The sequence below is a fragment of the Nicotiana tomentosiformis genome, chromosome 5, assembly GCF_000390325.3.
Source record: "Nicotiana tomentosiformis chromosome 5, ASM39032v3, whole genome shotgun sequence".
In the NCBI taxonomy this organism is placed as follows: Eukaryota; Viridiplantae; Streptophyta; class Magnoliopsida; order Solanales; family Solanaceae; genus Nicotiana; species Nicotiana tomentosiformis.
The window spans coordinates 127,890,852-127,912,253 of NC_090816.1; the positions used below are offsets into that span (position 1 = coordinate 127,890,852).

At 38.6% G+C, this 21,402-nt stretch overlaps 3 protein-coding genes across 3 annotated transcripts; 2 read left to right on the forward strand and 1 right to left on the reverse strand.

Annotated features, from left to right (window-relative positions):
- Positions 1-1,668: 1,668 nt before the first annotated feature.
- On the reverse strand, positions 1,669-2,025 carry LOC138893138 (uncharacterized). The gene has a single exon (XM_070176910.1). It carries the CDS (start codon positions 2,023-2,025, stop codon positions 1,669-1,671), a length of 357 nt encoding a protein of 118 aa, XP_070033011.1.
- A 9,645-nt stretch (positions 2,026-11,670) lies between these two features.
- Positions 11,671-12,520, forward strand: LOC138893139 (uncharacterized). The gene is made up of 3 exons (XM_070176911.1): positions 11,671-11,857; positions 11,972-12,379; positions 12,510-12,520. Exons 1-3 carry the CDS (start codon positions 11,671-11,673, stop codon positions 12,518-12,520), a joined length of 606 nt encoding a protein of 201 aa, XP_070033012.1.
- Positions 12,521-15,594: 3,074 nt separating this feature from the next.
- On the forward strand, positions 15,595-21,305 carry LOC104100311 (lanC-like protein GCL1). Its single transcript, XM_009607524.4, has 5 exons — positions 15,595-15,842; positions 16,387-16,577; positions 18,297-18,408; positions 19,553-20,023; positions 20,717-21,305. Exons 1-5 carry the CDS (start codon positions 15,666-15,668, stop codon positions 21,056-21,058), a joined length of 1,293 nt encoding a protein of 430 aa, XP_009605819.1. The 5' UTR covers positions 15,595-15,665; the 3' UTR covers positions 21,059-21,305.
- The last annotated feature ends 97 nt before the right edge of the window (positions 21,306-21,402 follow it).

The window sequence follows — 21,402 nt, forward strand, 5'->3', positions numbered from 1 at the left end:
TTGTAATATACACACATTCTAATTTTGTTTCATTTTTAAGGGACTACTACCACGTTTGCTAACTATTCGGGGTATTTTACCTCACAGATGGACCCTATTTTAAGAAGCTTGGTTACCTCGTCTTTGACGAAAGCATGTTTAACCTCGGACTGGGGTCTTCTCTTTTACTTCACCGGATGAAACTTCGTGTCCAAGCTTAGTTTATGGGTGGTGGTTTCCGGAGGGATCCCTGTTATGTCAAGATGGGACCAAGCGAAACAATCCATGTTAGCTATAAGAAATTGAATAAGGATTTTCCTGAGCTCGGGATTTAACCATATGCCCAAGTATACCTTTCATTCGGGCAGATGTTCGATTAGTATGATTTGCTCCAGCTCTTCGACCGTTGATTTGGTAGCGTCAGAATTATCGGGGACTATGAAGGATCGAGGGATCCCATAATCATCATCTTCGTCAGTCCCCTGCTTCTCTAGTTGGGTTGAGGCCAGCGTTTGTAATTGCTATTTGGTCTCCCGTTTTCCCTTCGAATTTGACCCCTTTATCGAGGAGAGTGTTGATATCTGAATTACTTCGTCAACGACAAACATTTCTTTTGCAACGGGTTTCTCCCCGTAGACTATTTTGATTCCCTCTGGTGTTGGGAATTTCAGGACCTGGTGAAGAGTCGAGGGCACTGCTCTCATGTTGTGGATCCATGGTCTCCCGAATAGGGCGTTATACCTCATGTCGCCCTCGATCACATGGAACTTCGTCTCTTGGATGGTCCCGACCACATTTACTAGAAAAGTTATCTCGCCCTTAGTAGTTTCACATGCCATGTTGAATCCGTTTAGCACTAGGGCCGCGGGCACAACCTGGTCCTGTAGATCGAGTTACTCTACGACCCTCGATCGAATGATATTGGCCGAACTACCTAGATCAATTAATACACGCTTAACTTGAGTCTTATTCACGAGTACATATATTACTAGTGCATCGTTATGTAGCAACATGATTCCTTCTGCATCTTCATTATTGAAGGATAAAGTTCCTTCGGTATGTAATCCTGAGCCCGAGATCGCTTCTCCCTTATGATTGACACCTTAGTGAGTTTCAATACTGGCCCTTGGGGAACATTGATCCCTCCAATAATCATGCGAATAATGTGTTGCTTTTCTTCTTGCTCATTTTGTCCATTAAACTCTTTGTTTTTGAAGTGATTCTTGGCCCGATCACTTAAAAACTTCCGAAGGTGCCGTTCATTGAATAACCAGGATACTTCTTCTCTCAACTGCCTGCAATCTTATGTTCTGTGGCCATGGGTGCCATGATACTTGCATTCTTGATTGGGGTTTCTCTGGGCTGGATCGGTCTGCAGAGGTCGAGGCCATTTAGTGTGCGATCGATAGCCGATACAATGGCAGATGCGTCAATATTGAAGTTATACTCTAATAATCGCGGTGCTTCCTTTGGTCCAGTATGCCTGTTGAAACCATTCTTACTCATCAGCCCTCAAGAGCCTTGGCCTCGATCCCTGTTCAACCTTAGTTCTCGATTGATGTCCTTTTTGGTAACAGATCCAGAAGGAGTCCCCAGCTGGTCGTCTTCGACTCTAATCTTTGATTGATATCGATTATGTATATCGGCCTAGGTAACAGCCGGGTACTCAGTCAAGTTCTGCTTCAACTATTATGAAGCCACTAAGCTTCGTTCATTTAGTCCTTGGGTGAAAGCTTGAACGGGCCAATCGTCGGTGACCGGTGGTAGATCCATCCGTTTTATTTGGAAACGAAATACAAACTCTCTGAGCATCTCGTTATCTTTCTGCTTTACCTTGAAAAGGTCTGAATTCCTAGTCTCGACCTTTATGGCTCCGGCGTGTTCTTTTACAAATGAATCTGCAAGCATGGCAAAAGAATCGATAGTGTTAGGTGGTAAATTATGATACCATATCATTGCTCCCTTTGACAGGGTTTCCCCAAATTTCTTTAGTAACACAGATTCGATCTTGCTGTCCTTTAATGGCGCACGTGTAAAAAGTGACATGCTCGTTGGGGTCGGTCGTTCCATTATACTTAAGAATCTCGGGCAAGCAGAACTTCTTGGGGATCGGTTTGGGGGCTGCGCTCGGGGGGAAAGGCTTTTGTACGAACTTTTTGGAATCCAAACCCTTCAATATTGGTGGTGCCCCTCGGATTTGATCAACCCTGGAGTTATAAGTTTCCATTTTTTTGTCATTTGCTTCGATATTCTTTTCCCTTGAGTCTATCTGTTTTGTTATCTCCTCGAGCATTTTTATAATTTCGGGGTTAGTCCCCGATTCTTGTTCATTTGAGCTTACCACAGCTAGCCCCGTTCTGTGGGTGACTTCTTGGGGTGGACCGGGCTCATCCCTGCTCGGTGCCTGGGTTTGGCTCTACAACTGAGCTATCGCCACATGTTGAGCTTGTAGCATTTTGAAGATCATACGCAGGCTGATCCCGTCTTCTCCAATATTTTGTGTCTTTCGAATCGCAGATCGGGTTCCACCATGGATGCTGTTTTCGGGACCGAAATGTTGGTTCGCTTCGATGGCCACATGCGAATTAACGTCAATCGAATCCACGACCCGAGTCCCAACGGGATCAGTTGGTGGCCTTAGATCCCCGGGCATCCCGTTGTTATTCTCACATTGATGGCCAGATTCATTGTCGATATGTAGGGCCATTAATTGAGAGTTCGTCATTTTTAGTCTGAAATCAAAGATACTTCCAAGAACAAGTGTAAAATAGTGTGTTTTACACAGATTTATACCAAATAACCACTATTATCCTTAGCCCCACGGTGGGCGCCAAACTGTTTACCCGAAAAATGGATAACAATTGAATTTATACGTGGCTCTAAGGATACGTGATATAACTTGATAAAAACTGAGAAAATATATATTTATCTGTACTGAAATTAACTATAAAGGGACAAATGCAAACCAAACGAATCAATTAGCTTTGGCCTTCGATTTCGATCACCCTCGAAACAAGTGAGTATTCTGCTAGTATATAAACTAATAAAATAATCCAGCTTTCAAAGAAGGTAAATATGTTGTTTTTATTGCCTCCCAATGTCCTCTACAAATGAGCAAAACCCCATTTATATAGTGGGAAAGTCATACTTTGTTTATAATTTTAAATACATAAGGAATTTTATGATAGATTAATTAACTGGTCTCTCCTTGATATGCGTCGGGATTTCCGCCGAGATGCTCGCCCTAATTACGGATATACCAGCTTTTTTGTTTTCTGGCTCATCTCGATCTTGGCCAATCATGCACTTGCTTGGTCTCAATCTTCGCATCATTGCTTGATATTACACAAAGTTGAACCTTGATATATCATGTTCCAGTCTCGATTAGTCATATGAAGGGCAACTGTTTTGACCGTATACAAATATGAATAAATTTCGCTGTGAGCTAAAAGATGTTTGCCTTTAATAAATCGACATCAACAAAGGTTATTGGTTTCCTAGCGGGGCAAGTACCTGTTTAATCTTAATTAAAAATTTGAGGTGCATACTTTAGGAACTGAATAACTTATAGTAAGGAGCAGTTTTTCTCTCTCCATATTTTTCTATTGGTGTATCTTAACTCTCTTTATCATAAATGTTGTTTTTTAAATTATTAAATTGTTTACCCGAAAAACGAATAGGCAGTTGAATTTATACGTAATTCTAATGATTCGTGGTATAACTTGGTACAAATTGGGAAACATAACTAAATGAATATTGAAATTAGTTGTAAAAGAAATGAACGCAAACCGAATGAATTAGTTAGCCTAAGCCTTCAAGTTTTATGACCCTTAAATTGAATGGAGAGTGATTGAAAGAAGAACAATATGACTCAATATAAAACCCCCCAAAAGGATAGTATTTCCTTGATGATCTATAAATATTAATGAATCTTAATGAATCTCATCCCCCTTATACAAGTGATAACAACCCTTAATATAGTGAAAAAAAATCCTATTTTGGATATAATTAAAAATACATAGTGGGGATCCCATGATAGATTAGTTAATTAATCTCTACAGTGATTTCCACCGAGATTCTTCCCCTAATTGTGGCTATAATGACTTTCTTTGTTTCTTGGCTCGATCTTGATCGGTCTCTGGGTCTTCGAACTTGATCTTGGCCGACCTCGATCTTGATCGGTCTCTAGGTCTCGAGCTCGACAACATATACTTTGCACCATGGCTCGATATTATAATGATGAACCTCAGACCATCATGTTCCAATCTCGATTAATCACACGAACGGCAAAACTCGGTTTTGACCGTATACAAATAGTCCCCTCGTTTCTCGGAAAGAAGGTGATGAGAAACGATATGAATTTCCGGACTCCAACTTAGTGGATGATGATGTCAGCGACGAGCTCGATTATGACGTATGTAACAAACGTCCAGTCGGTCCAGTTACCAAGGCATTAAATGCATGTCAGTTGTTGGTCGGCCACTACCGGTTCTGAGCCATCATCACCAGGCTATAAATATTCACACTTTCATCCTTATCCAAATTTTTCACTCAAAAGCTTTTTCTTACTCTTGTATTTTCTTCAAAAAATCCCTTTGCTTCATACATTTTACATTCAACACAATCCTAATTCTCGTTGCCTTTGTTCATAAATGGCGAAAACCTCCAAAACGGTGTCGCAAAAAGAGTCCGCTTCTTCATCACGACCCGCCGGTGGCGAGGATGCGGCGGAGCCTCGCCCTGAGGAATTCGTTCCGGTAGGGTGCTCAACTGTCATCGATTTTAAGGTTGAAAAACCTTTTTTGGTACTGGGCTAATATGAGCCGATCTCGAGGTACCAATATTCAATCACCGAGAAAATTCTCGATAAAGTAAAACAGGAATGCTACTTGGGCAACAAGCACGTGGTAGTCCCTCTCCTGAAGAATCAATTACTACCCACGTGGAAGGGATCTTAAGTGTTTATACTTATCCTTTCACGTTGGGTCCATTAGACCCTGTTATCGTCACCTTTTGCAAGAGATACGATGTGACCCTTGGCCAAATCCACCCTTCTTTTTGGAGAATAGTGATTCTTCTTCGATTTTTCTCAAGCAAAATCGAGGGGTGTCTTTTCACCCTCGATTACCTTATACTCCTTTATAGTCCCCGACTCTATCGAGGAGGGTTAATCAAGATTGCTCGCCGAGCCACCAAAGCGCCGTTGTCGAGTATAGACGAGACTCGTGATCGAGGTTGGATGGGTTGATTTTTTCAAGTCAAAACCTCAGACCTGATCCCTGCCGATGACATGCCATTTCCTGGGAAATGAAATATGAACCGTGAGTACTTATTTCCCTTCGAGCGTTTTAATTTGTGAATGCCTTTCATTTTCTTGATCCACTTTTTCTTTCTTGTTACAGTTGTGGCTCAGATGTCGGAACCGATTTTGGGTCTTAAACAATGGGTTGAAGGTCTGGTGCTACAGAGACCGTACTCCGTGCGCTTGGGTGGAACTATCAAAGGGTCGATGGGAGGCCCACGGTCATGGTAAGTCTCTTTCTTAGTTTTTTTGTTATTGTTCTTCTTTACTTGCTTACCCCCCATTTTCCCTTTGTAGGACTTGGGAAGGATGTTGCCATGAGGCCCCTATCTGGTGATGAAGAGGTCCCTGCCCCAAAGCAGGTTAAAGAGAAGAAGAGAAAAGGTGCACCGAGTTCCCTGGTCTCAGAAAAGAAAAAATCAGCGAAGAAATCTCGCAAGCCCAAGGGGGCTTCGGTATCATGCCTCCGGACTCGATCCGCCGATTAAGGGAAGAGCCCAAATAAGGAGAAGAGGAATTAGCCTGTGTACGGGCTAATGTTATGATACAACAATCCTCCGAATTGGCGGAGGTAGATAAGGGAACCCTCGCCATAATTCCTGAATAAGGAAAAGCCAAGACTATCCCGTTTCGAGCTGAGATAGTTGAAGGGGAGATCGAGGGCAAGACTTCTCGGGCAGTAAAAGATATCTCGATGGATAAGCTCGGGATAATCGATATTAGCGGATCCCCTCAGATTATGGATGCTATGATCCGTGAGGCCAAAATGTTGGAAGGTCGATCTTACGAGGGTATTCAGGAGTCGACTGATATCCACGACTTTCTGGATGGGCTCGAGTCAGCTGCCTCGGAGGAGATTATCGGGTTCGGTGGATTACCGGTACCTAAGAAAGCATCATGGTCGGGCTCTACCAGGTCTTTATCAATTCCAAAATTGGTGGACCGATTCATGACCCCGAGTGTTAATCCCGATCGTAAGCGGAAGATAGTTCTCTCCGTTCCGGAGGATGGCCAAATTTTCTCTCCCCCTGTAGGGATTGCTAGTTACCTTCGGTCCTTGGTGACCGAAGAGGATCAAACCGTGATGAATGCGGCAGGACCCACTTGCCTTTTCAACGAGGCTCAACATGCTCTGAATCAGGTAACTTCGATGATATCTCTGCCGTTTCTTTTACACTTAGAGTCGTAGATAATTCTAACATCTTTTTCTATGTTTGTAGGCTTCGATGTTGCATCACGAGGCTTTTCTCCGAATCCGGGAGGAGCACGAGGCCGAAGTTCGGAACCTCTCTGAAAAGAGTGACTCTTACAAACTTCTTAGTGAGAAGCTTCGGGCAGATTTGGCAACGGCTCGAGATGAGCACGAGGAAATAGCTGAGCAGGTATTCCGAATTCTTCATGATAGTGAAGATGAATTGGAGATAACCACTAACGATCCGATTCTGCATTAACCACTAACGATCCGATTCTGCAGGTTCGGCAGAGGCTCGAACAGATTGGACGGCTCAATTCGCAGGTAGATGAGCTACTGGCCGAGGCAAAAAAATTCAAAGAGAATATGGATGCCCTTGCCTCGAAAAAGGAGCCCATCCAAGCGCAATTGGAGTCGGCTGAGACCAAGCTTCGGGTTGCAAAAGAAAATGCCTCAGTGCAGATCGAGAAGATTAAAGAGCTTTAGCATCGATTGGATTTGGCCACTTCTGATAAGGCAAGCTTGGCGGACGAACTCGAAGTGGCCATATCTGAGGTGGTCGTAGACAGATCTGAAGTGGCTGTAGCCAGATCTGAGGTGGCTGAGGCTAATAAAAGAGCTGATGCTAAAGTGGCCTAGTTCAGGATCGATGTTGAGGTCAACTAGGCCAAGGCCAAGAGCATGGTCGAACATGCTAAATGGCAGGCTCGGAGGGAAGCTATTGAGGAGGTTAGTGCTCAGGGCTTCGATGTTGCGGCCAAATTAAAAATGCCAAGGCAGAGAAAACCAGAGCCCGAAGGCTGGCCTTCCCCGAGGAAGACTCCGAGAGCTCGAGCGAATTTAAGGACGGAGAAAATCCCAAGGACGCAGCCTCCGATGAAGACTAAGACACTTTGGATATTAGGTTTCTTGTTTTTCTTTTGTATCGTTTCTGTGGCCGATTCGGCCTTTTGTAAAAAACTTTTGAATATATATATAAGGCTTTTCTCGCTCTTTTGATTCTTGTGTTTTTCCTTTGCTTTTGTGTATTTTATGAAGGTCGAAAATGCCTTAGCATAAAATTGTGTGCGAGGTTTAGACAATTTGATTGTAACCGAACTAGTATAGCCCTTAGGTTTTTCGATCGAGTGAGTGCTTGCTCGAACTCGAAGTAATGTAGCCTTTAGGCTTTTATTAAAAAGGTTGTTTATAGCTTTCTCCCCTTTTCGGCTTGACAAAGTTTTTTATCATTTGTATTTGCAAAAAACTCATAATATCTTAGCTCGAAATAAGGAATTGTTCAAGAGTTCGAACAATTTTGTACTCATTAGAGTTTTCGAGGCTTGATATTATCGAAACCTTTTGTGATTTTGTCAGGGGTAGCCTTTTTAACCGGTTTATGAAAGAATTCGAAGACCTGTTTTGTTATGGAATTCGGACGTCTCTGACCCGTGTTAATTTGGCCGTAGCCTTTTTAGTTTGGGATTTGCCCCTTGGGCTATTTTCCCGTTTTACTTCGAGCTTGCCCGAAGTGTCAGTCCCCGAGTGGGTTGGTCGTGGCCTATAAAAATCGAGGGTTGCCTAAAAGGTCTTATGATCTCAGAATTTTAATAATTCGATCTCGTTTATTTTTTAAACGGCAGTCCCCGAGCATGGGGGTAATCATCCAAACTTTGGTCATGGTCGGCCCTTAAGCCTGTTTACCTAATAAATCGAGAGTATGAAATTATAAAGTAGAAAAAATATTGGTAAAGAAAAAATACTTCTCTTTATAAATGATTATACATGCGTACATGTTCTATGTCGGGTTTCGAGCAAACTATGCGGGCATGGTTCGTTCGACCATTTAGCTGTTACAAATTTTTCCTATCGAGACTCTGCTGCCATGAAGTAACTTCCTCGCATCAAAGTTGATATTCGCGATGCCCCCCAGTATTCGAGGTTGATTGTAAAGAAGCCTCGGATACTGTTGAATTGTTCTAACATAGCACGATCAATGGTTGCCTCGTTAAAAACCTCGTTGGAAAACCCGTTTGGGACAAAATCGGTCTAAGAAAAAAAGAGTGAAACACATGCTTTCTGACCTAAAGGCTTCGTGTCGAAGAATCAATCGTTGTTTCTGGTCGAACACCTAAAGGCGACCTAAGGCAACGTGGCTTTCAGACGGGAAAAAGAGTGCAACGCGTGCTTTCAGACCTAAAGGCGTGTGCTTTTACAAAAGAATCGATAGAGTTAGGTGGTAAATTATGATACCATATCATTTCTCCCTTTGACAGGGTTTCCCCGAATTTTTTTAATAATACGGATTCGATCTCATCGTCCTCTAGATCGTTCCCTTTAATGGCACACGTGTAAGAGGTGACATGTTCGTTGAAGTTGATCGTTCTATTATGTTTAGGAATCTCGAGCATACGGAACTTCTTGGGGATCGGTTTGGGAGCTGCTCTCTGGGGGGAAGGTTTTTGTACGAACTTTTTGGAATCCAAACCCTTCAATATTGGTGGTGCCCCCGGGATCTGATCAACCTTGGAATTATAAGTTTCTACTTTCTTGTCGTTTGCTTCAATCCTCTTTTCTCCTGACTCTATCCGTTTTGTCAGTTCCTCGAGCATCTTTCTAGTCCCCGATCCTTGTTCATTTGACCTTACTATAGCTGGCCCAATTCTGTGGGTGACTTCTTGGGGTGCACCGGGCTCAGGTCTGCTCGGTGTCTGGGTTTGGCTCTGCAACTGAGCTATCGCTACCTGTTGAGCTTGCAACATTTCGAAAATCATACGCAGACTGATCTCGTCTTCTCCAATATTTTGGGTATTTCGAACTGCAGATCGAGTTCCACCATGAATGCTATTTTCGGGGTCGAAATGTTGGTTCGCTTCAGTGGCCATATGCGAATTAACATCAATTGGACCTACGACCCGAGTTCCAATGGGGTCAACAAGTGGTCTTTCATCCCCGGGCATCACGTTGTTATTCTCATCCTGATGGCCAGATTCGTTGTCGATAGGTAGGGTCATTAACTGAGAGTTCGTCATTTTTAGCCTGAAATCAAAGACACTTCCAAGAGCAAGTATAAAATAGTGCGTTTTACAGAGATTTGTATCAAATAGCCACTATTATCCTTAGCCCCACGATGGGCGCCAAACTGTTTATCCGAAAAACGGATAGGCAATTGAATTTATACGTAATTCTAAGTATTCGTGGTATAACTTGGTACAATTTGGAAAAAATAAGTAAATGAATATCGAAATTAGTTGTAAAAGAAATGAACGCAAACCGAATGAATTAGTTAGCCTAAGTTTTCAAGTTTTATCACCCTTAAAATTGAATGGAGAGTGATTAAAAGAATAACAATATGACTCAATATCAAAACCCAAAAAAGAATAGTATTTTCTTGGTGATCTATAAATCTTAATGAATCTCATCCCCCTTCTCCAAGTGATAACAACCCTTAATATAGTGGAAAAATCCTATTTTGGATATAATTAAAAATACATAGTGGGGATCCCATGATAGATTAATTAATTAATCTCTCTTTGATTTGTGCAGTGATTTCCGCCGAGATTCTTTCTCTAATGGCAGCTATAACGACTTTTTTTATTTTTTGGCTCGATCTTGATCGGTCTCTGGGTCTTCGAGCTTGATCTTGGCCGACCTCGATCTTGATCGGTCTCTGGGTCTCGAGCTCGATAACATATACTTCGCACCATGGCTCGATATTACAATGATAAACCTTAGACCATCATGTTCCAATCTCGATTAATCACATGAATGGCAAAACTTGGTTTTGAGCGTATACATGAATATTCAAAATTTACTACCTGGTTAATTCATATTCGTGGTGCATAATATTAACTAAAAAGGAAAAACATTTCCTATAATGAATTTCTTAATTTCTAAGCTCAAATTTGAAACTTCTAAATAAGAACATAATTATCTAATTCATCCCGGAGAAAAGTCGTATTCGATCAAATATCATTACCTTAAGAGTTAAAAACACAATAAATCTCATTTATTTATTTTTTATTAATATTAAGACTTCTAAATTTAAGTACAAATCTTAAGATGTTTGGCTTTGAACACGCATATGAATCGTATTTCTTTAGCTACCACAACTTGAAAATATTTAAACTAATTATTGTTTTTGCACGTTAAGTTTGTCATATATTTTCACTGTTTTACTTTTTCAAACACAAGTAGTGGAGTATTTCTTTGTGCGATAACTTTATCATATATTTTCACCTTTAAATCATTGTCCTTAAGATCAACTAATAAGAACACTTCTTGTCTTTTTTCGAAAATTATTTCATACAAATATAAATTTTGTAGTTTACTTTTTCAATTTCATCGCATGAAACACATGATGTAACGTATTAATTTGACACCTCAAAACCGAAACATAATCCAAACGGAATCAATTGTATGATAAGGCCATTTTATAAATTATCCCATCCACCGTACTTCCTCACGTGCCTATTTCAGAATGGTATCCTCATTCGGTCATTCCTCACTTGCCTTTTTAAAAGAATAGCCCACACGCCTACAACTTTATCATTTCCTAGTAGGGCAAGTACCATTTTTTTTAATTATTTATTTTTTGCTGGTAACGGCGAGATTTATTAAAGCAAAAATTTAAAAAGAATTATTACAACATGAAACCGATCTTAACGATGCAGTTCCTAACAAGTATTTGCGATAACTAAAGAAAGCAAATAAAGATACCGTGTCCCAAACTAGGTCTTCACGTTCAACATTCCCTTCCAGTATCAGTGTAGTTGCGTAGTTTGCTAGAACGTGGGCAACTGAGTTGGCTTCACGGTATACGTCCATGTTTGAAATTTTGTTAATAACAGTATTGTTTACTGTTCTGGTTTTGCCATTAATTGAATTATTCTGTTGTTTACAGTGATAAATGACAATTGATAACGGAAATTCTTCTGCGACTGTTGCGGCAACGACGATAGCCTCGTCAAGCCGGACTGCTGTTCCACCGGCAGAGAAATCGGGAAAATTTTCCAGAGCCAACTTCAAAGGATGGCAGCAAAGGGTATTCTTCTGGCTTACCACACTTGGTATGCAGAAATTCACTAGTGAAGAACCTCCAGCGCCTGCTGCGGACATGCCGGACAACGAGAAATTCATGATTGTTGAGGCGTGAAAGCAGGCAGATTTTTTTTGCAAAGGCTATATCTTAAGCGCTTTAGAGGATGACTTGTAAAATATGTACAATGCGATAAATACTTCGAAAGAATTATGGAACGCACTTGAGAAGAAGTACAAGACTGAAGATGCATGCTTGAAGAAGTTCGTGGTTGCCAAGTTTCTAGACTATAAAATAATAGACAACAAAAATGTTGGAACCCAAGTTCAGGAGCTTCAACTTATTTTTCATGACCTTATTGCTGAAGGTATGGTCGTGAATGAAACATTTTAAGTGGCTGCAATGATTGAAAAATTGCCTCCTTTGTGGAGAGATTTCAAGAACTATCTTAAGCACAAGCGCAAAGAAATGAAGTTGGAAGATCTTGTGATTCGCCTCAAGATTGAGGAAGACAACAAAACAACCGAGAAGAAGTCTCGTGGAAATTCAGCGATCATGAGAGCTAATATCGTTGAGGAGACTGCTCCAAAAAGTAAGAAGAGGAAGAGGTCTTCTGGACAGACTAAGGAGCAGAACAAAAAGAAATTCAAGGGCAGCTGCTACAATTGTGGAAAAATCGGTCACAAAGCCCTTGATTGTTGTCTCCCGAAAAAGTATAAGAAGAAGGGACAAGCCAACATAGTAGAGAAGAATGATGACATTGATGATCTGTGTGCAATGCTTTCGGAATACAACCTAGTTGGAAATCTGAAGGAGTGGTGGATTGACTTTGGAGCCACTCGATATGTTTGTGCTGTCAAGGAAGCATTTGCGACTTACTCTACTGCTGGTCCCGAAGAAGAGCTTTCCATGAAAAATACTGCAACAGCCAAGATTGAAGGTTATGGGAAGATATTCCTAAAGATGACTTCCGGCAATGTGTTAACGCTCAACAACGTTCTTCATGTTCCTACTATTAGGAATAATTTAGTTTCTACTTCTTTGCTTGTTAAGAATAGATTCAAATGTGTATTTGTTTATGATAAAGTTGTTATAAGCAAGAATAAAATGTATGTTGGAAAGGGCTACCTCACAGAGGGCCTCTTCAAACTAAATATAATGGTTGTTGACAGTATGAATAAAATTTCGTCATATACGACGGAGACACAATATCGTTAGACAACTACTCTCTAGTGGTGTTATCATAATTGACTACGTAAAGTCAAGAGATAACGTGTCGGATCCACTTACAAAAGGCCTATCTAGAGAGGCAGTTGAAAGATCATCAAAGGGAATGGGGTTAAGGTCTAGGACAAGTCATTATGGCAGTAACTCTACCTAGAAGACTGGAGATCCCACGAGCTAGGTTCAAAAATATCAAACAAAGTTATGAATGACGGTTCAACATTGTCAAATAACTCAACCCATTCTCGTGATAAAGACAATGTTCAGAAATCGAGGTAAAACATTAAGGCTTTTTGATGAGTCAACAAAGCTTAAAGTTTTTTAATGATTTGCTAAGTCTGGCAGGATATGACCAGATAGTGTGTCTATAGGATTACACGTTTAGAAATCACCTATGTGAGTGTGAAGTGTAAGCCGCTTCAAGGGGAATGAAAGTAAAGGCCCATTCTCTAAGCACTCATGAAACCAGGCGGTGTTCATGGCTGAAACGAACACAACCGTGAGAACCATAAATGGTTAAGGATTGATTGTGTGACTTATGTTGTCTAGGTATACAACAAAGCTCGACGGTTCAAAGATATCAAATCTACCGATTGACCGAGTATATCCGATATAAGTTCACTACGGAAAGTTCAAAGGAAAACCTACTTATCCATATGCAATTAATTCTTGCATGTAAAACACACACGCGCCCGTGCATTTCTTTATTTTATAGCCATTCCCCATTTATGTGGGGGATTGTTGGGATTTTAAGCTTGTGTAGCTTAAAGAGGGTGAATGAGAAATGGAGGAAAAATGAAATATTTGAGTTTCCCTCCTTGGCAAAGGGACATTGTCCCATATTGGAGGAAGAAAAGGTTTTTGATGGGTATATATATATAATTGCTCTTCTTCTAGCTCTTAAAGAGTTAAGAAGAAGGCAAGCCTCGCGCCGTCGTCGTCGTCGCTCGCTCGGCTCAGCTTCGGCTTCGGCTTCGGATTTGGTCAAAGATCGATTGATTGATTAATTTTTTTGGACAAAATTCCTTTCAATTATTTAATTAATTAAATAAATAATTAACGAAAAAATTTAATCCGGAATAACTCATGACCCGTAACCCGGACCGGTCATGCCCGTTTTTTTTTTCGGATTATTTTAAATCCATTTTCTCGCAATATTTCAAACAACCCTGTTCCAACAGCCATGGCTGTTTTTGAAAGGTTGCAAACCTTTTCAGAAACAATGCCAGCAACTCTATAAATAGAGTTTGAATCCTAGAATCTTTCCTTACGAAATTTTCAGATCTTCTTCTTCTTCTTCTTCTTCTGCACAAAAATTCCAGTGTGTTTTTACAGCCTTCGAGTGGCTCGCTGTTCACCGGCGTTTTGGTACCAACACTCCGGTGAGTTAAATCGTTCTATCCTGGGAGGATATATTCCAGCACCTCGGGTACTTGAGGGGAATAATTTTCTTAAGGACACATTGTGTATTCAGTGGGCTCGATTTATTCCTATACTGTTTTTCCAGAATTTATTTCGTTAAAGAAGTATTACTAACTTTCTGTTTTGTTTATATATTTAAGAAAATTTAATTGTTTATTAAAGCAATACAGATTTATAACACGTTGTGCCAATTGCAAAAAGATTATTTTTTTTAATTATAAACTTAAACTTAGAATGAGAATTTTACTTTGAAGCCCTATGTTATGTATATTAACTCTCTTTATCATAAATGTCATTTTTTTAAAATCATTAGATATTTAAAATTACTAACCTGATTAATTCAAATTTGTAGTGCATAATATTAACTAAAAAAGAAAAATATTTTATGTCATGAATTTTTCAATTTCTAAGACTCAAATTTGAAACATCTAAGTAAGAACAAAATGATTTAATTCATCCCATGCGGGGGAAAAATTGTATTAGATGAAATATCATTATCTTAAGAAATACAATAAGCCTATTTTATTTTATTAATATTAATGCGCCTGAATTTAAATACATATGAATCTGAACATTCATCTGAATATTAAAATGTGTAATAAAATTCAAATTTTAAATAATTGAGATTATTTACGTTTTTATCATTCAGATGTATAAAGCTTATCTTTATTTAAAAAATATAAAACTCAAATAAAAAACTTAAGAATTTAATACTATATCAAGAAAATCTTTAAAAAATTAATACTGTAATTAGTGATGATGATGGCTAACGATGATGAATTCGATTGCCGACTAGCTGTGGTGTTGGTGGTAGTTAATAATGATAGTTTGTGAATAGTAACCAATAATGATAGTGGTTGACAATAGTAATTTACGATAATAATTGGGTGAGGTAGTTAATAATTGTGGTGGATAATAGTGATAACTAGTGAGGGTGGCTTGGCTAATAGCGATGAATGGCTATATATAGCGATGGCTTGTAGTTGTGATCGTCGAGACTACATAGTTATTGTTGGTTGCGAGGTAATAATCGTCGGTAAAGATAATTGCACATAGTGGCTAGTGATAATGACCGTTGATAGTGGTGAAAGTTTTAAGTCTTGATTATTTAAATTTATTCAGACTTATTAAATTATTATAAATAAAAAAATAAATATACAGAGTAATTAATTAAGATTCGAATATAAAAAAACAAACGCATAATAATGATTAGAATGATGCATCAAATAAATTAGGGATAAGAAATCCCATCGAATGTCACACAGGTGGCACGGTGTCACCCCTACCTCCTGTCCTTCACGTAGGAGCCTCTAAGAGCCGTCCATCTTCACAAAAACCAACGCTCTGATTTTGATTACTCATTAGCATTACCGCTGATTACGTGGCACGTGTCCACTGCATCACCGTGCCCCCCCTTTTTCACTTTTCCCCTGCAACAAACGTTTATAAAACAGTCCATGTAAGAGATAATTAGAAGAGCATATGCCTTAGCTTTGTTCTAATTTTTTTTGTTAAGAGAAAGAGAAAATATGTCGTCTTCGGTAGTGCAGTTTGCTTCACAGGAAAACAATAGTAATAGTAGTAATCATCAACATGAAGATGGAAATGAACGGCTTGATTCTGATCACCATAACCATCCTACGGCTCACAATATTTCCCTTCCTTCTGAAACTTTTCTCCAAGCTGCCATCTCTCTTAAAGACCAGGTACTGTATTCAAAAGCGAACCAGAATTTGAAGTTATAAGTACAAGTTATTGGATTCTAGATTAACTATTTTTACATATTTAATGAATTTATTAAAATAATTACAGGTTAGGACCAAAGCTATCTATAAAATTGATAAGTATATTTTATAAGTAACATGCTATTATAGGTTAAAATTCATGTTCATTGACTATCAATATAAGTATATAACTTATTTTTCATCTTTTAATTAAGATGATTTAATTATAGTCGAACTGTTTTTACTCGATGATTTGAGCTATTGCAACTCTACAAGGAATTTATTAGAGTTTGAGATTGGCTATGTTCTGCTAAATTCATGTAGCAGAATTTTTGTCGACTTTGAAAATTCAGAAAAAATGCTTTCCTAGAAAATAAACCAAAAAAGGAGAACGAAAACGCTTTTAGTGTTTGTTTTGCTGAAATTAAATGTTTCGTTTTGCTGGAAAGATTCACAGGAATTGGCTGTAGTTTTTAGTGCACGGCGTATTTTAGCATCTGTAATGCTAAATTTGGTGTGAATTCAGGTAGTAGACATGACATGGAAAGGAAATGGAAGGAGTGCCGGTGGTGTGACGGATCCGACGGTATATACAGGTTTGTTAGGAACGGCGTTTACCTGCCTGAGGTCGTACGAGGCTACCGGTGATCGGAAAGACTTGGAATTGTGCTCAGAGATAGTTGACGCGTGTGCAGAACTTGCACGTACTGTCACGAGGTTCTTACTTTTCCCTCTTTTCATTTTGTTAGTTAATTTAATCCTAATACGGAATTAAATGTGTAATGAACGGATGTAAATTGGGCTTAGTAACGTTTAAAATTGTTCTGGAATATCTTTTTTCTTTTTAAAAAAGAAACAAGATTACTTGAAGAGTTGGTGTAGGGCCTCTCTGAGCAAATAATGCTAGGGATGTACGGAAAGGCTGACAAAGCATGCTAGGAAAAAATGTACTACTCTGTTTGTCCTGTTTTTCTTTTTAAAAAGCAATAAATATTTATTCAACAGCTAAGCCAAAACAGAACTCAAGAGGGTAAAAATGTTTTTTTTTAATCAAAATCACATTTTTTTTTCCTAACTTAGTTGTTTGGTCCAGCTTTTTTGAAAAAAAAAATACTTTTGTGAAGAAGCAGAAATAATTTTTAAGAAGTAGAAAAAAATAGCTTCTTACCAATAAAACCATAAGCATTTTTGACTTTTTTTCTTACCAAAAATAACCTTAACAAAATGTAGTATATACCAAAATAACCGTTAAACCTAATACTTAGGATATTAATGTATAAATATTTCTTATTATTTTTAGGATAACTTTCTAATATATAGTGACTTTAGGGGTGAATGCTTTTATATTTGTTGAATGATTTTTAATATATTTAACTTATATTAAAAGAATTAAGTACTTTTAAATTTTATTTTCATATTTTATTTAAATAAAATAAAAAGATTTAATTATTGCCTATAATAACAAATTTTTAAGATTATTTATTAATTATAATATTAATTATTAAGTAAATCTATTCATGTCCTTATTCATAATTTAATACTTAAAAACACTTTCTGAAAAGTTTGGCCAAACACAAATTATTGTTCAAAAGAGTGATTAGCCAAATACAACACAAAGTACTTTTTTCAAAAGTACTTTTGAAAAATGCACTTCTCAAAATAAGCTTATTTCTCCGGCTTGACCAAACATGTTATTAAATAGGGCTTGGCCAAACATGCTATTAAATAGGTCTTCGCCAAACATGCTATTAAATAGGGGAACATTTCTGGTCTAGTATAGAAAATATTATATGTGCAGTTTTTTATTTTTTTATTTTTCGTGTTACTCATTTCTATTTGCTGGTCCAAACATGTAACAGATAGACTAGAAGTAACTTAAAAGATGTTTTTTCCAAACAAAGTCATAAGAGAATTTAGTTGAAGTGAAATAGTGCTTTCTTTGTCAAAAATTGATCGAATATAAGTATGGTTTACTTTTATGGTAAACTAAAAATGAACAACTGGGTTATATATGAGTTTGTACAGGGTTCTACTAAGGACAAAAGAATCACATCTGGGATAATGCTCTAGCTTTGTCTTGCAAGAATTGTCTCCTATCACTCTCTAGAGCTTGAAAATCAGATGCTTTTTTGCACAGAGATATCGACTTTAAGATTTCTTAAAAAACATGTGCTAAAAAACGGAAGTAGGAGTTGTGTAACGTGGAGTAATCAAGTCTATATCTTTGTGGAATGGTACAATCTTTGGTACATCAGTCATACGTGGGCTTGATCTTATAATCTTTGGGAGCCCACAGTGGATTCTGTTTGTGAGTTCGAAGCTATAGGTTTTAGTCACTAGAATTCTTTTACCAAGTCTTTATTATGGGTTCATTAAATATCTTATAGTAGTTCAAATATTCTATTTCTCATCTTTATACTTTTTTTTGGGGACCAGGCATGTGACTTTCCTGTGTGGAAGAGGAGGGGTATATGCTCTTGGAGCTGTTGCAGCTAACTATTGTGGGGACCAACACAAGAGAGTGTTGTATTTGAACCATTTCTTTGAGGTACCAGCATCCCTATTGTGATTTCCTTAGAGGCAATCATACTTGTTTATATGAAATACTGTACTTCTTCAACTATAGTGGGGATTCATATGAGTTGTTTCACTAGATATGGGTATCATAGAGTAATACTATGTGATTGTAGGTACCTTCCCTTGATCCACAACCAGGAAAAAGAGATGTGATCTGTCTATTTCAACAACTAAGCACGTGAAGCTAATGTTAGGGACCGCTAATTTGATACAAAATGTTTTGAGACGCGTTGGGCCAGAATATGGGTAGCTAATGTCTAATTTATCTAAAAGACCAAAAGTTTGTGAACGGTGTCATGTCTTACTTGTTGAGGAGTGTTCATTCTGTTGAATTTTTTCTTAGCCTATGATGATGATTTAGCTTAGAGACCTGTTAATTGTTGTTTAGTGTCATTTGCTTTTACCTATCAAGTAAAGATACTCTTTTGTTTCATGAAATTTGTCAAAAGGTGTTTGTCTCCACCATTTATCTACTCTGAAAATTTTCATTGAACTACAAAATGACCTCACTGGCCACTTATAGTGGAAAATTTAAAGTAAAGATCCATTGAAGTGCTCTTCATTGAACTGTAAATCAACAACACAGTGATATAACCAATATCAGCAATATAGCTCATTGTTGATGAATTCTTGTTTAACTTAGGGATAACAACTTCGTAGGGGAAATGCATAAATTATTAGTTTTAAGAGCTTGTACATTCCGTCAAGTCATCATCTATTTGTAAGTTCAAGAAGTTATTCACATAATAACAACTATGGCTCAATACCAAACAAGTTAAACTAGTTGGGGTTGGCTATATGAATTCTTATCGACTCTTCATTTAATCTCATCTCAGGAGGTAAAACATTTGACCTGGTGATGAGGAAAGAAAATATGCTAAATTCATGCTCGCGATATTCTATATATGCTTGGGCAGTCGGTTAATAAAATATGCTTGCAAATCAAACATACTGTAACTGCTTCAGCATCTAACGCGGTGGTGAATTTCGTAATGTTATTTTATTGCTTTAGCCTCTGTGTCATGTAAGTCCAGATGCCCCTCTGTTACTGCAGTAGTTTAGCTCAGCCCTGTTTGGAGCAACGTTTAGATCTTTCTCCAATTTGTCACTTTCAGGTGGCACAGGAGAGAGCCCTTCCTGTTGGACCTGAAGATGGAGGTTTTGGAATGTCATATGACCTCCTTTACGGACGAGCTGGCTTCTTGTGGGCAGCATTGTTTATCAGGAAGTACTTAGGGGCGGAGACAGTGCCAGATGAATACCTTATGCCTGTTGTTGAAGCTATATTAGCAGGAGGGAGAGCAGGGGCAACTGATAACCCAGCCTGCCCGCTGATGTATAGATGGCATGGGACAAGATATTGGGGCGCAGCTCACGGGCTTGCTGGTATTCTGCATGTATTACTTCATTTTCCGCTCTCTCAAGAAGATATCGAAGATGTTAAGGAGACCTTAAGGTACATGATGAGCAACAGGTTTCCCCACAGTGGTAATTATCCTGTCAGTGAAGGGAATCCAAGAGACAAGCTGGTCCAATGGTCCCATGGTGCTACCGGCATCACCATTACTATGTGCAAAGCATCGGAGGTTAGTACCTATTAGACATTTAGACCCAGGCAATAAGTTTTCTACTATTGTACCCCGAGCTTATAAACACTTATGAGATTAAACTGGGTTTGTTATTGTTGATGTTGCTACCCCGAGCATATAATAAGTGACGTATTCAAAGAAAATACTTAAGAAACTAAGTTAACAATGACAAGCATGTTTGCATTCCCTGTTCTTTCAACTCGGATTTCTCATTAGGTTCTCAGGTTGTAAAAGAGGGGAAGCACCTCGTCTCTTGGGATCCTTCGACCCCAAGTGTGGAGTTACGTGGATGCAAGGAGGTCTATATGAATTCCTTTTGTCAAAAAGTTATACTATGTAAATAGGGTAATAAACCTCTTTTTGCGTACATAATTTTGTGGATTCCTTTTACATAATGAAAAGTGGCGCTTGCGGTAAAAATGCTGTTTAAAAATTGCTTTGATCACATGTTCATATTTTAGGTGCGACATTCTTGTATTTTTAAAGGTGGCTCAAAAATTGCTTTAGGTCACATGTTCGAATTCTAGGTGTGGCGTTGTATTTATTTTGAAATCTTTTTGTTAGGATTCCCAACTCCGCAGCTGCTCTGACCCCTATCGGAAACACACACAAAAGTATCATATTGTCACAATTTTGGTGAATCAAGTTGTGAGAACGAATAATGACCTCAACTTTACTCTTCTGCTGCAGGTACTGTCAAATGATAGGGAGTTTCGTGATGCTGCCATAGAAGGTGGAGAGGTAGTGTGGAAAAACGGCTTGGTGAAGAAAGTAGGACTTGCTGATGGTGCATCTGGAATTGCTTACGCCTTCCTTTCACTCTTCCGTCTAACTGGGGAAAGCATATATGAAGAAAGAGCAAGAGCTTTTGCAAGTTGCTTATATCACAATGCGAGGACGATCATGAATGAAAGGCATCATAATGAAGCAGATCATTCCTACTCTCTTTTCCAAGGATTAGGTGGCGTCGCTTGCTTCTTGTTCGACTTGCTTACGCCTGAAAATTCCAGGTTCCCAGGCTATGAACTCTAATCTTTGGCTTGTTTGAGTTTCAAGAGATGGGTTTACAGGAAAAAAAAAAACCATGTACTCTGGTAGGTTAATAGTGCAAGTTTACATGGTCAATTAGGAGGTGGGAAATGGAGTTTCTTGCTTGCTTCCTGGTGTGAGCAAATACTAGTAAGCTATGTGATAGGATGTTGTATATATTTGACTTTCATTTAGCACTTTTTAATTACTCAAATATGTAGATGCAATGGCCACCATGCTTCATTGTCCATGACCCCTTTTACATACTCTCGCCTGCCCTCCTGCTCCTCCTTTGATTTAGTGGTTTGTTTTCTCAATAATAGCTTGAAATTACATGAACTTTTGAA

Coding starts and splice junctions, on each gene's coding strand:
- LOC138893138 (XM_070176910.1), bottom strand. CDS start 2,025: ATGTCACTTTTTACACGTGCGCCATTAAAGGACAGCAAGATCGAATCT.
- LOC138893139 (XM_070176911.1), top strand. CDS start 11,671: ATGTACAATGCGATAAATACTTCGAAAGAATTATGGAACGCACTTGAG. Junction 11,858..11,971: donor TCATGACCTTATTGCTGAAG/GTATGGTCGTGA, acceptor TGAAGTTGGAAG/ATCTTGTGATTCGCCTCAAG.
- LOC104100311 (XM_009607524.4), top strand. CDS start 15,666: ATGTCGTCTTCGGTAGTGCAGTTTGCTTCACAGGAAAACAATAGTAAT. Junction 15,843..16,386: donor CCATCTCTCTTAAAGACCAG/GTACTGTATTCA, acceptor GTGTGAATTCAG/GTAGTAGACATGACATGGAA. Junction 20,024..20,716: donor CTATGTGCAAAGCATCGGAG/GTTAGTACCTAT, acceptor CTTCTGCTGCAG/GTACTGTCAAATGATAGGGA.